The 14,242-nt window shown below is 33.5% G+C and overlaps 1 protein-coding gene across 1 annotated transcript; it reads left to right on the top strand.

The window, feature by feature from the left end:
* The first annotated feature begins 8,344 nt into the window (after positions 1-8,344).
* Positions 8,345-11,191, top strand: LOC107775770 (uncharacterized). Its single transcript, XM_016595545.2, has 4 exons — positions 8,345-8,676; positions 9,566-9,772; positions 10,267-10,464; positions 10,942-11,191. The coding sequence occupies exons 1-4, from the start codon at positions 8,410-8,412 to the stop codon at positions 11,080-11,082; spliced, it is 813 nt and encodes a 270-aa protein (XP_016451031.1). The 5' UTR covers positions 8,345-8,409; the 3' UTR covers positions 11,083-11,191.
* The last annotated feature ends 3,051 nt before the right edge of the window (positions 11,192-14,242 follow it).

The following is a 14,242-nucleotide window of genomic DNA, read 5'->3' as shown; positions in this document are numbered from 1 at the left end:
TTGAAATTTGTATCTACAAAATAAAGGAGAAATATCTTAATTTATTTACATGTTATTACCTAGTTACATTATACTAGGCATGTTCTCAGTTTGTCAAATTAAAAAAAATATAGCAATTCTAATTTTAATCCTAGACCATTTATATGCTGAAATTAACCAATATTATTTAACTAAATAAATTTCTACTAACTTCCTACTAGATGACCTATTCGTTTGATTTTTTATTCAACGGAATTACTGCACCATTTATTTATTTTTAGGCAATAGATGTAGATAGTTCATTTGTTAAGCTATCGTCGAATGTTCCACTATATGTATTAAATATCTACATGATTCTGATTTTTTTGCAAACTACATAATTTATACATACAAATAAAATTCAGAATATAATTAAATATAATTCAAAATTTCAACTCTTCATTTTTTCGTATTCATGCTTCATATTTCGGATTACAATAACCAGCGTGTCAGTTGTGTACCTGATATTGGAAGCAAAAGAAAATGAAGATGAGAATCAGCAGCAGCAGTAAAATCAGTACAACACAGCAACAATAGCCCAACAACAGTAACAACCCAGTAACAGACCGGTGGAGTAGTAATCCAAAAAAAACAAAAGCTTCAGCTTTTATGAAACAACAATCAATTCTGATTTCAAACAACAAAAGAAAGCAGAATATTTTTTTTAGTTTTTTTTATTTGAAAGCTTAAATATTTTTCGGAATTTTCTATCTCTTAAATGTTCATCCCTTTTCTCTCTTATTTTCAGATTTGTTTCTCTCTCCCGTTTTTTTTTCTGTCTGTCCCCCTCTATTCTGATTTCAAGACTTCTTATAACACATCCCATAAATCTTTCCATTAATTAAAATCAACTCATTTTCTCTACCAAACCCATTATCTTCCCACTCATTCCCATTACATTAAATAAACATATCACACCACCCCATTATATTTTGTCCCCCATGCTTCATTTAAAATAATGCAAGATTCCCCCTTTAAATTAAATCTTGTCCCCCCTTTATATTAAACAAATATATCACAAACCACCCCATTTCATTTTGTCCCCCATGCTTCAAATAAACAATTTCAAAATGTACAATTCCTAAACTACCCCCTCCGACCTTACTGAAATTACCAAACTACCCCTGAACGTACTACAAATTTACCAAACTACCCATCAGCTATAACACATCAATTAATCAAACTTAACCAAAATATAGACAATATGATCAATTTCTAACAATGTTCAAACAACAATATGAACACGGATGAACATCATAACAACAATATCACATGAACACGATTTTAACAACATTTCAACAACAAAGCACATGAACATGATTTCAACAACATTTCAACAACAAATCACATGAACACAAATTGAACAACAAAGAACAACTAAAATTTGATTGAACAATATTTTAGCAACAAACAATCCTATTTTCGGATTCAACAACAACAACAAACAAGTATATTTTGATTTCTAAATTCAATAATATTGAACTTAAAATCAACTACTCTAACAACATTACAACAACAATTCCTATATTAAACTTTATGAGACAAATTCAAGAAATAATCACAAATGGTAAATAAGAAATCAAACTATACAAAATTCGGATTCAAGATCATCCAAACAAAGTATGAACATGAATGAATCTATTTTAACACAACAAACATGACGGATTAAACGATTAAATCAATATATTTCCTTTAACACAACTAAATTCTTTTTAGACAAATAACAAGATTGACGAATAAACAATTATGAACTTAAGCTTGAACTTAACAATATTAACAATTTCCAACAATACATAAACACATGAAACAAATTGAAGAAATAGTTAATTAAATTTCAATTTGAATCTAACAAACATCAAACTAACAAATATTCACTTAAATAATAATACAAACATGAAATGAATATGAAAACAACTAATTAAACTTCTATTTTGAAATCTGAAAATTAATTTAACAAAGCACATGAACATGAACAAACTAGAAAAATGATTTCAACGATGAACAACGAACAAAACAAGAATTGAATTCTTTAACGATTTTAACTTCGAGAAATATAAAAACGAAATATGGACAAAATAAAACTCTAAAACAACTAACCGGAGATGAATCAACGAAGAACTTTGATTGTAAACAAATCTGTCCGAGCCTCGACCAAAGCTCGAACAAATGACGACGAAGACGAAGAGAAGATGAAGGCAAAAAACAGCAGCAGCGACAAGCATGTTTGGTGAAGGTCGACGAGCTGTTCGTCGTCGATGGAGCAGTGGAAACGCAGCAACAATGGAGGACAAAAAGCAGCAACAATGGAGGACAAAAAACAGCAGCAATGGAGGACAAAAACAGCAGCAATGGCGAAGAGAAAAGGACGCAGCAGCAACGACATGGATGACGCAGAAACAGCTGCGACGATGGTTGTTTGGATGCGACGAAGATGGTGTAGCTACTGGGAGTCATTGCTGCTCGTCATGGCTGCTCGTTCATGGCTGCTTGGGGCTGTTTGAAGTCGTCCATGACTGGACGTGGTGAAGAAGACGACGAAGAAACAAGGGGGGGACAACCATGGATGTCGAAGTTTGAAGGTGGTCGTTTGGTTTTAATGGCGGACGGGGGTCGATTTGGGTGGTCCGACGAGGGGTTGTGCGTGTGTGAGTGTGACGTTGGGCAGCCATGGTTGAGCTTTGAGGGGGAAGCCATGGATGACATTGGAGAAACTTGAGGAAGAAGAAGAAGATAGGAGGGGGGCAGATGACTTCTTAGTCTTTTTAGGGTTTTTTCTTCTTTTTTCTTTTGTTTTGTGTTGTAAAATGTAAGATAAAGGGGTTTGGGTCTTTTGGGTTATGGACTGGGTCGACCCAGTTCAAAATGGACTGGGTCGTAGGGAACATTGGGCCATTTTTTGGGCCTATAGCTTGAAATTGAAGAAGAGACCCAATTCCGACTTTCTTTATATTTTCGCTCTCTTTTCTTCTTTTATTTTTCTAAAACTAAATTATAAAAATACTTAAACTATTATTAAGAACTAAATTAAGTTATAAAGGCGCAAATTAACTCCCAATAACAATTAACGCACAATTAAGTATTAATTAAGCATAAAATTGTATATTTGGACATTAAATGCTAAAAATGCAAACGATGCCTATTTTTGTAATTTTTAATTTTTGTAAAACAATTTTAATTACTAACAATTGTAGAATTAAATCCTACATGCAAAATGCGACATATTTTTGTATTTTTTATTAATTTAGCGAATAAACACGCACAGACACATACAAATATTTCTTCAAAATATCACAAAATATCACAAAATTGCACACCAAAGAAAAATCATTTTATTTTTGAATTTTTTGGGAGTAATTCTCATATAGGGCAAAAATCACGTGCTTCAATACCATGTAGCCACTTTTACTCATGTTATTTAAAATATATCCATAGTTTACAATGTATTTAAAAATTAGTCAATTCGCTCAAACTTCAGGATACGACGTCCTTAAATTTAAACCTCAAAGTTCAAACTTCAGGACATCGTGTCCTAAAGTTCAAAATTATGCCCAAAAATTTGAATGTTATGTCTAGAATTTTAAATTAGCAGTTCAAAAATTCAGGACACTTAGTCTTGAGTTTCAAATTAGCACCTAAAAAATTTAGGACACTATGTCCTGAATTTGAAATTCAGGATACTTAATCCTGAAATTTAGGTGAATTGACTAATCTTTAAATACATTGTAAATTATGAATACATTTCAAATAACGGGCTTAAAAAGTGGCTACTAGTGTACTTCACACCACATAATTATGACGGGAGAAATTCAAAAATAGCCAGATTTACAACTGATCGTTCAAAAATAGCCCAGTTTTAAAAGTAAATGAACTTTAGCCATTTTTCATGTAAAGATAAATCTGAGCGAAAACACTGTTCAAAACCCGGAAAATACGCTAGTATATTATACTGGAGTTCCAACATAAGTATGCTTGAACTCCAGCATATTATACTGAAGTTCCAGGATAAGTATGCTGGAACTCCAGTATAATATGATGGAGTTCCAGCATAAGTACACTAGAACTCCAACATAAGTACACTAGATGGAGTTCCAGCATAAGTACACTAGAACTCCAGCATAATATACTAGAGTTCCAGCAAGTATAATTGTCCAGTATAATATACTGGAGTTTGGAGCACCGGTGCTCCAGTCTCCAGTATATTATACTGGACTCAGCAAAGTATACCGGTCCAACATAATATGCTGGAGTTCATACACAGGTGCACCGAACTCCAGTATATTATGCTGGACCGGTCTCTGTTGCAGTAAAATAGTGGCTATTTTTCATTGACTCCATAAACGCTGACTATTTTTGAATGACCAATCCGAAAACTGGCTACACCGTGTTATTTTTACAATTATGACTGCCCAGTTGCACCATCAAGTTTCCTTTGCCCAAACTCGATTCTCTCTGTTGCGTTTACCCTATTAAAGGTCACGTTTCTATTGAATAAATATGAAAAATTACCTCATAGATTATTTTCTATTTGTTTAATTCAATCTAAAAGAACACGGTATAATATGCAGAATATAATATAATTTCAATATTAATTAACAATATATAATATTGCATAAATGCTGGTAGAAGCAGATAATATTACGATATTCGTAACAAAAAATTAAAATACTTTCATATTCTAAATTTGGCAAGTCCAGCTGAGATTGCTAATTCGACCTAACTTAAAAGTGCATGTAACTGTGTGTAACAATTTTAATTTCTGTTAGTGGGCAAGCACGTATGACACCTAAGCTAAAGAGCAAGCCAACTTGCTGTATTTAAATCAACAATTTTAGTGGTGTGTTATTTTTAAATGAATACGAAAAATATGCAAAAATACATGTATAGAAGTAGAATGAGACTAGAAAATAAATTAAATCATAACTGGCAGATGAATAGATGGAAAAAAATATATGCACATTTTGTTTATATTTTACACTTGCATGCAATAAACTCATTTACTTTTTTGGTTCGAAGTGTCGAGAGGTTTGAGTCTACGTTTTGCATTACTCAAGCCGACATTCTTGCTTCCGCTTCGTCCATCCGCTTCGTCCATCATTGTTCGTGCGTCACTGTACTTCAACTTGGTAGTTTTTACCGCCTTCTAGAGCTCAAACCTTCTCTTACCCATTGTCCCTCCCAGGGGCGGAGCTAAACTACCCCGAGCGGCAGTGGCGAAGCTAGGAATTTTTTCAAGGGTGTTCAAATTTAAAAAAGTGGAAAAAATTCCGGCAAAGGGTGTTCAATATATGTTATATACCTCTAAAACGTAATATTTTACCTATATACACAGTACAATTTTTCGGCAAAGGGTGGTCAGTTGACCACCCTTATCTCTACGTGGCTTCGCCACTGCCGAGCGGGTTCAGCCAAACCCAATAATTTTAGTTCGAATCTTGTATTTATCTTTAAAAATTTATTAAATATATATATAAGTTATTAATTTAGATCGCAATAGTTTAAAAAGAATAGAATCCCGAACCCATAAACTTAAAATCCTGGCTCCGTCTCTAATCCGTCATGTTTGGCTCTAGTACATTTGAAACTTCGTAATTGACTAGTTGTAATTAGATTTTAACTATTGGTAAGGTGGTCATATTTCTTCCTACTTTTTACGTTTTTGCCAAATTAATGAATAGCTGAAAAGTTTGTTGAAAAGAAGAGAGAAACTAATACAATAACGTAGCAATAAAATAGATATATAGTAGTAGTAATTAAGACTGGCTGATTACCAAACTTTTGTCACGGTTTGTACTATCGCAACTCTTTTAGTACTGTTTTTATTTTAGAGACAATTCTTGATAGAGTAAAAAATGATATAATAGACTTTATGGTTAAATGGGCCAAACTCCATAATTTTGTAACTCATTTAATTTAACAGTAATAATTCGGCATATGCATGAAAATCTCCTAAATGTGCCAGCACTATTAGCTATTGCATGTTTTTATGTTTAACCAATAGAATCGGTGCAAGGCTCGGTTGTTTAATTAATCACGTCAAAATTATTTACGCGTTTGGTAAACACGCAAAAATGCTTATAACTTATAGGCCAAGTACTTACAGACTAAAATTAGTCATAAGTTGGTCACCCCCAACTTATAACTTTTTAGCTTATAAGTATTTTTAGTTTGACCAAGACTTTTACTAGTTTATCCTTAATAATATTTTCTAATTCGCAAAATATTTTTTCCAAAATAAATTTTCTAACTTTCTTTTCATTCCATATTCATTGTTCTATCTTTCTTTTTTTTTTCTACAAAGAAACTTTTTAATTTATAAGCTTTTGTAAAGTTTTTAAGGAATATTTTAGTCATTTTAATAAAAGAACAACTTATCATCACTTTTCTACCAAACACATCAATTGTTTATTATTAGTTTCAGCACGTCTATCCAAATAGATAAATACTTATTTAAAAAATCAGTTTTAACACTTCAATATTATCAGCTATTTACAATTAGCTAATCCAAACGAGCTCTATGTCATTAATTATAACCCCTCCATTAGTTAGAACCTTAATTAACTCATAAAATAAGTTCATTGTTAAAAATCTTAAAGGTTGAATTCGTCCCCGATTGGTTGACGATAGGGGTAGCAATATGAGTTCAAACACATTTGACCCACCTGCCCAAGGTTGGTCTGGTCATTGACTAGCTCATTTGTTGAACTCAACTCATGCACCTTGACCCAACTCATCTCAACCCATCAAAAGTTGGGTTGATTTTTAACCTAAATTGATCCATGAGTAACTTTGCAATTTTTTTTTTGTTTGATATGTGTACACATCAATTAAAGCTTGATAAGAGTTGGACGAGTTTGACTATGATCTAAATTTAAACCCAGCTTATCTCAGCCAAATAATATTTATGCGAGTCATTAACTTGCTTATTTATTGATTCACTCTATTTTAATTCGCCTAAAATTAATTTAACCCGCCCATTTAACACTCCAGATCGACGGAGTAAAGGTCATATTGTGATTTTTCGGCTCTATATGCAAATCTGGGTGCACAAAACAAAAGGCCAGAGCCTCTGGTAACAATAACATAACTATATAAGTACAATAATAGTAGAAACAAGATAACGAAATGAAATATTAAAAAAATTCTTTTTTTGTAGAGAAGTGGCGTAAGATATTTCAGAGTTTGCCAACAATAAGCATTATGATAGTATATATCTGACAAAAATTATAGATTATTAGTGCTGATTCCAACTGATCAAGTTGTAGATTATGTAGAATTCAGTGTTTGCAGTTAAATTATATATGCCAAAAAATAATTACTATCAAAATTTAATTGATTCAACTTTTAACGTTCCTTAACACTTGATATAATTTTTAAAATTATGAGTTCAACATTTTGATATTTGTTAAAATTTTAGTGACTTTTCTCTCTCGCTCGCACACACATGCACGGATATTTTGAAAAAAAATATTGGGTTCACTTAAACTTGTTAAGTTGTTAATTGAAGCTATTCCCTCCGTCGCATATTATCTATCATGATTCTTTGTACATGTCCCTTAAGAAAATTAGTTAGGATGAGATTTTAACTACTTTAATCTTATTCATATCTTAATATTTAATCTCTTTTCATTGAATATTTTCTCAATTAATGTGTCAGATAGTGTTGTTAGGATTCCGGTGTTTATTGATTGCATTTATATAATACTCCTATATGATAAAGTATTTAAGAAAACAAGGTTGACTTGTTGATATTGGAACAAAGTTATCCATAATTGAGGTGTTTGTATCATTCAAGGATAATTATCACTTACTGAGGGCAAAAAAAGAAAAAAATAATCAATTTTGTCTTGAACTTCTAAGATGACAAATAATTTGAGACAACTTTTCTTAGTAACCACGACTGATAATATGAGACGAAGAGTACACTCACCTGTTTATGGATAGTATATTAAATATATTTGTTAGAGTTTCCAATGTCTCAATTATAAATCTACGTGCGAAACCTCTATATCAACAACAACAACAATAACAACCCAGTATAATCCCACTTAGTGGGGTTTGGGGAGGGTAGTGTGTACGCAGACCTTACCCCTACAATGAGGTAGAGAGGCTGTTTCCAAATAGACCCCCGACATCCTTCCCTCCAAGAACTTCCCACCTTGCTCTTGAGGAGACTCGAACTCACAACCTTTTGGTTGGAAACCTCTATATCAACTTGACTAAAAACCAAGAATAATTAACTAGCACTAGTAATTAAATACTTTTAGCTTATAGTACGTACTACTAGAGACTAGAGTTTGGAGTAGTATATAACCATGTGACTTCATTCTGCATCAACTTACTTCCTATTCTTGTTTTAGGGAAGAAATTCATATAACAAAACTAACAAAGAAAATGTGTATAGCAGTGTTCCTTTGGCAAGCTCACACTCAATATTCATTTCTGTTATTGCTTAACAGAGATGAATATCACAATAGGCCAACAAAGGCTGTCCATTGGTGGGAAGGTGAAGAAATTGTTGGTGGCAGAGATGAAGTTGCTGGTGGCACTTGGTTAGCTTCTTCAAGACAGGGTAGAGTTGCTTTTCTCACTAATGTTTTGGAACTTCATACCCTCCCTCTAGCCAAAAGCCGAGGTGACCTACCTGTCCGTTTCCTACAGGTATACACCGTTTACACTATCGAGCATTAGGGTTGAAGGTTAGTACGTTATCGAGCGTTTTTCTACTTTGTACTGGGGATGGAGCTAGTTTGATAGTATTTTGTCTTGGACTGTTAGTGGCTTACGTTGTGTTCACACTATTTTTTCATTTTTCATAGGTGGTAGTCGCTCGTTTTTCTACTTTGTACCGGGGATAGGGCTAGTCTGATAGCGTTTTGTCTTGGACTGATAGTGGCTTATGTTGTGTTCACGCTATTTTTCTGTTTTTCATAGTATTGTGTTATCATTACTGGTTATTGTTAGTATTATTTTTCCATCTATTTTCTGTCTCTTATGATCAGGAGCGGATCCAGAGCATGGAGACCGAGTTCACCGGAAGCCAGTAGCTTTTGTTCTTGCCGTAGCTTTTGTTCTTGTATATATACTAAGAAACTTATTAAATATCTATAAATATTACATTGTGAACCCATAAACTATTGTATATTAACTTGAGATCGTTGTAGGAATCCATTAACTTTAAATCTTGGACCCGCCTCTGTTTACGATGTTGATATTATTTTTCCGGTTTCTGTTACTGTGTTACGGATCTACTGTCTCTTTTCATCTTCTTGAGCCGAGGGTGCTTCGAAAACAACCTCTTTATGCCTCTAGGGTAGGGGTAAAGTCTGCGTACACTATATCTTGACCAGACCCCACTTGTGAGATTTTACAGAATTGTTGTTATTGTTATTACACTATTTGGTTACTTAATATTTGTTGCAGTAGATTGTCTATCTTGTTCCGTCAAGAAATCAGAATTGTCATGAATTTGTGACTATGATTTCCAACAAGGTGATGTTGATTATATGAAAGCAAATTTTGATATTGAAATTTTGTTGGTATTTTGCAGAGCAGAAAAGGTCCAATGGAATTTGCAAAAGAGTTGGTGAATGAAGGGAATGAATACAATGGATTTAATTTGATATTAGCAGACATTGAAAGTAAATCAATGGTGTATGTATCAAATAGGCCCAAGGGAGAGCCCATGGTTATACAAGAAGTCCATCCAGGTGTTCATGTGCTCTCCAATGCAAAGCTGGACTCTCCTTGGCCCAAGGTCTGTAGCATCTTTGGTTAACGGGATAAGGATACTAATCTCGGGATAGAATAAAGGATAACCCAGTATATAAAGCATCTCACATTCATGCAGGGTCGTGGAAAGAGTGACACCCCAATGATGTGACGTAGACAGCCTACCCTAATGCAAGCATTAGTGGCTGTTTCGACGGCTCAAAGTCGTAACCTATAGATCACACGAGAATAACTTTATCGTTATTCCATGACTCCCATGATGGAATATGTGATAGTATTTATTTCATGTATTGTTATTGGTATTAGCTAGTGATGAGATAAACTTTATACTAAAATGGTGGGATTAGTTTATCTCATATAGAATGTGAGATAACTAATCGCATCGGATATCCCAGCTCATAGGATATTCGTGTCTATCACGTCTGATAACCAAACGACCCCTTAGGATTAGGGCTAATAATCATCAAACTTAATAAGCAATTTGATGTAGATTTTGTGCTCTTGGTTGTTTAATTTCAGGCTCAAAGATTGAAGTTGAGTTTCAAAACAATGTTGGATGTATACAAAGCAAGTGAAAAATGCATTTGCATCAAAGAGATGATAGAGAAGTTGATGAGAGACACAACCAAAGCTGAAAAAGGCAAATTACCTTGTATTTGCTCTCTGGATTGGGAATTGGAACTTAGCTCCATATTTGTCGAAGTAGACACACCACTGGTAAATTTCTTTTGTAAATTAAATAATCAATTGTCATTCATTCTTTTGGCGTGCCATAGGACCAAGAGGTCACGGGTTCAGGCGTGGAAACAGCCTATTTCAGAAATGCAGGGTAAGGCTGCATACAATAGACCCTTGTGGTCTGGCCCTTCCCTGGACCCCGCACATAGTGGGAGCTTAGTGCCCCGTGTTGCCCTGCCCTATTCTTTAGGATAAGGCTGCGTAACTGGTAAAGTAAAATTGAAGGGGTGCTTTGGCGTAACTAGTAAAATTACTGCCACGTGACCACGAGGTCACAGGTTCAGCCATGCAAATAGCCTCTTGCAGAAATGCAGGTAATGCTGTTTACAATAGGCCCTTGTATAGTCCGCTTCCCCGAACCCTGCATATAGCATGAGCTTAGTGCACCGCCCCGCCCTATTCTTTAGTCTAAAAATATTTTCATAACCTTTTTCTTGTTGTGGTATAAATACATAGGGATGTTATGGCACTAGAAGTACAATAGCATTGGCAATTGAAGTGGGAGGACAAATAAGATTTCATGAAATGTACCTTGAGAGGAACTTGTGGAAAGAGCAGATTGTTAGCTATTGGATTGAAAAGCTCCAACTGCAATAGACTGTTGGATTTCATATATTTGTTAGACAATTGGATGTTGAAATATGTTATATTCTCATGTTTTCTTTTCAATTAAAAATAAGATCAAATGGATATTGTCTTTGTATTCCATTTAATTTGCAATTTGTTTTTCATTTTCATTTTTCGTTGAGATTTTGTTATTTAATATCTATACTTGTAATCAAGCAAGGATATTGTTCTCTTTTGACCATTTCTATACATTGCATTCTCCTGCAAGTTGCAAGTCTGTGCCAAAAATCAAAACTTCTTTGAAACTTCAGACTCCAATAAAATGTTTATTTTTTTAACCGATCAGTTTAATATATATATATATTTGTTGTTGTTGTTGTATTAACTGATATATAGATTATACATGTTCATATACATATTATATATAAATTATACATATATTATACATCCATCTGGTATCTTAATTTAAACGATTTCACTTGGTATTTTAATTTAAACGATTTGGGGAGATAGTTATTTTTAGTTTAAGAGGAGGAGGACGAAGAAGAGGAGAAGGACGGGGAGAAAAAAAGGAAGAAAAGGAGGAGGAGGCGGAGAGGATGGTGAATAAGAAAAAAGGTTTTTTCCCATTTTTCTAAACTTTAAATATTTATAAAAGACAAGCGAGTCTTGTTCAGTTGGTAAAGCATCTCCATCCACGACCATTAGGTCCTGTGTTCGAGTTACGCTGGAGGGGAAGTGTTAAAACACTATAGATCCATCTAAATTGAGAGGGAATTTAAAAAAGGAAATACTTATAAAACTGGTTATGTCTTAAATAGCGTGGGTAAAAGCGGCATTACGTGCAAATATGGGTGAAGTATTCAAAAAGCCTTTAAAGTAGATGATCTTGAATTTTTGTCTTCGCATGCCCAACGGTTCTATCTTGTGGAGATAGCGCATCCACAGATTTGGGTTGGGCCATGGCACATGGTTGAGGCTCTACCTCGGAACCTTGGTCCAGCCTTTTAACATCTAGCTTATTATAAGAGAAAACTATTCTCTATAACCCTTTAAAATTTTAATAGCCCATATTTTTTTTACTTACATGAAATGGCCCTTCAACCCAAACTTATTGCATCTAATAGCCCAAAATATTTATTTTGTATATTTTTTGTATAGTGACAGTTTGTTTTGAATATTGACAGTGTATTTTGTATAGTGACAATCTATTTTGTATATTTTTTGTTTAGTAACAATCTTTTTAGTATATATTTTATATAGTAACAGTCTATTTTGTATATATATTTTGTATAGTGAAATTTTATTTAGTAAATTTTGTGTATAATGACAGTTTATTTTTGTATATGTTTTGTATAGTGACATTTTATTTTATATAATTTTTCTATAGTGACAGTCTATTTTATATATATTAAATAGAATAATGACATGTAGGTAGAGAATCCTTGCACTTCTTGCCAAAATCAATCTACCCCCACCCCGTATAAAGGTATGACTTTTCCATCTGGCTAATATTTTCTTACATCATTCCAATACCCCATTCATACATACATATATATATATATAGTCCAAGCGCTATATCGCCGCGGCGTGCAACCCGATTTATATACATATATATATATATATATATATATATATATATATATATATATATTTCTTTCCTGTGATTTGGTTTTTGATCCCAGAGGCAGTCCTAAGTAATTTGTTGGAATAGACCCAATTATATACGCCCTTGTCTATTGATAGTACTAATATAGTATCTCTTATTGCCTCTTTGAGCCGAGGGTCTCCTGGAAACAGCCTCTCTACCTCTCGGGTAGAGGTAAGGTCTGCGTACATATTACCCTCCCCAGACCCCACTTGTGAAATTACACTGGGTTGTTATCGTCGATGTCTGTGCTAGCAACTGGATTTCAACCACTTGATTTACTGGGAAGTGGGAACCCCCAAAAATTGGATTGTACTAACTGGGAGCCCCTAAAATTTTATCTAGTATCTGTGGACACCACCAATTTTGTGTGTTTCTTGACGATCAACTTTGAAATAGGAATTAACATGTTTATTCGGTAATTTAAAATGGCATTTCTCTTCAGTTCTGATTCCATGTAGTAGTAGATAGCAGATGAGAACAGTCATGATGAACCTGTTCTTGCTCCGAGGGGAAGGATGATGTCAGGGGCGGCTCAAGCGCATATGGGGTCTAAGGCGAACGTTTAATATGGGGCCTAAGTATTTTTCTCATAAATCTCTTCTTCTTCAATTTGGGTTTTGTTATCATCCGACTCAACTAAGTTAGTGACTTGTTCATCTACAGAATATTCTCCTACATTTTGCGACTTAATATTTTCATTATTTGTCAAAAATTTATCAAGAGCTCATTTTTAAGATTTTATTAAATTTTCAACTTTTCTTTTCTTTTGCCAGATGCATATTTTCTTGTTGACATATTTATATTCTAAGAAAATTTAAACAATATGTACATATTAAAATTAATAAAATAATAAATAACAAATAAACCTAATGACTGACTGAATCAAGAAGTTTGAAGACTTTGATTGCAATTCCAAAATATCTAGTTGTTGGCTTGCTGGAGTATTGGAGAAAGAAAAAAATTTAATAGAAAAAACTAAGAAGATGAGCATGAATCATGAAGAAAGAAGAAGAAGATATGTCTTCTGGAATATGAAGAAAGAAGAATGAATGAATACTAGCAAAAGAATTGAAACGTTGGGTAGGTATTGCTGGGAAGAATAAAAAGTAGAGTTGCCAAATCAAATCAAGGTGACAACTATTTTTCTACTATTTTAAGCTTCAATTTATTAATATATATATATATATATATATATATATATAAAGTTTTTCTTTCTTTTTATATAAAAAGTACAAAAGTACTATATACATATAATTTTTTTTAAAAAAGAAAAACCTATAAATATGTATTATTCCTAAAAAATGGGGCCTCCCAAAATTGGGGGCCTAAGGCACTTTCCTTACCCCATCCTATGTTAGAACCGGCCCTGGATGAAGTTTGAGTGATTTAACGCTCTCCTCGTAACTTCTGTAGAGGCAGAAAACATATAAAGCTTTCTGAATATTGTAAAAATAGAAGATAGAGGCGCTGGAGCAAAGAGAAATCATAGCTTCTTCATGAGAACAATGTGATCAAACAGAGAATCGAGAAACTGAAGAG

This window comes from Nicotiana tabacum, chromosome 12 (genome assembly GCF_000715075.1).
Source record: "Nicotiana tabacum cultivar K326 chromosome 12, ASM71507v2, whole genome shotgun sequence".
Lineage (NCBI taxonomy): Eukaryota > Viridiplantae > Streptophyta > Magnoliopsida > Solanales > Solanaceae > Nicotiana > Nicotiana tabacum.
The sequence above is the reverse complement of the archived record's forward strand: the minus strand, read 5'-3'. Positions and strand labels throughout refer to the sequence as shown.

Coding starts and splice junctions, on each gene's coding strand:
- LOC107775770 (XM_016595545.2), top strand. CDS start 8,410: ATGTGTATAGCAGTGTTCCTTTGGCAAGCTCACACTCAATATTCATTT. Junction 8,677..9,565: donor TACCTGTCCGTTTCCTACAG/GTATACACCGTT, acceptor GGTATTTTGCAG/AGCAGAAAAGGTCCAATGGA. Junction 9,773..10,266: donor TGGACTCTCCTTGGCCCAAG/GTCTGTAGCATC, acceptor GTTTAATTTCAG/GCTCAAAGATTGAAGTTGAG.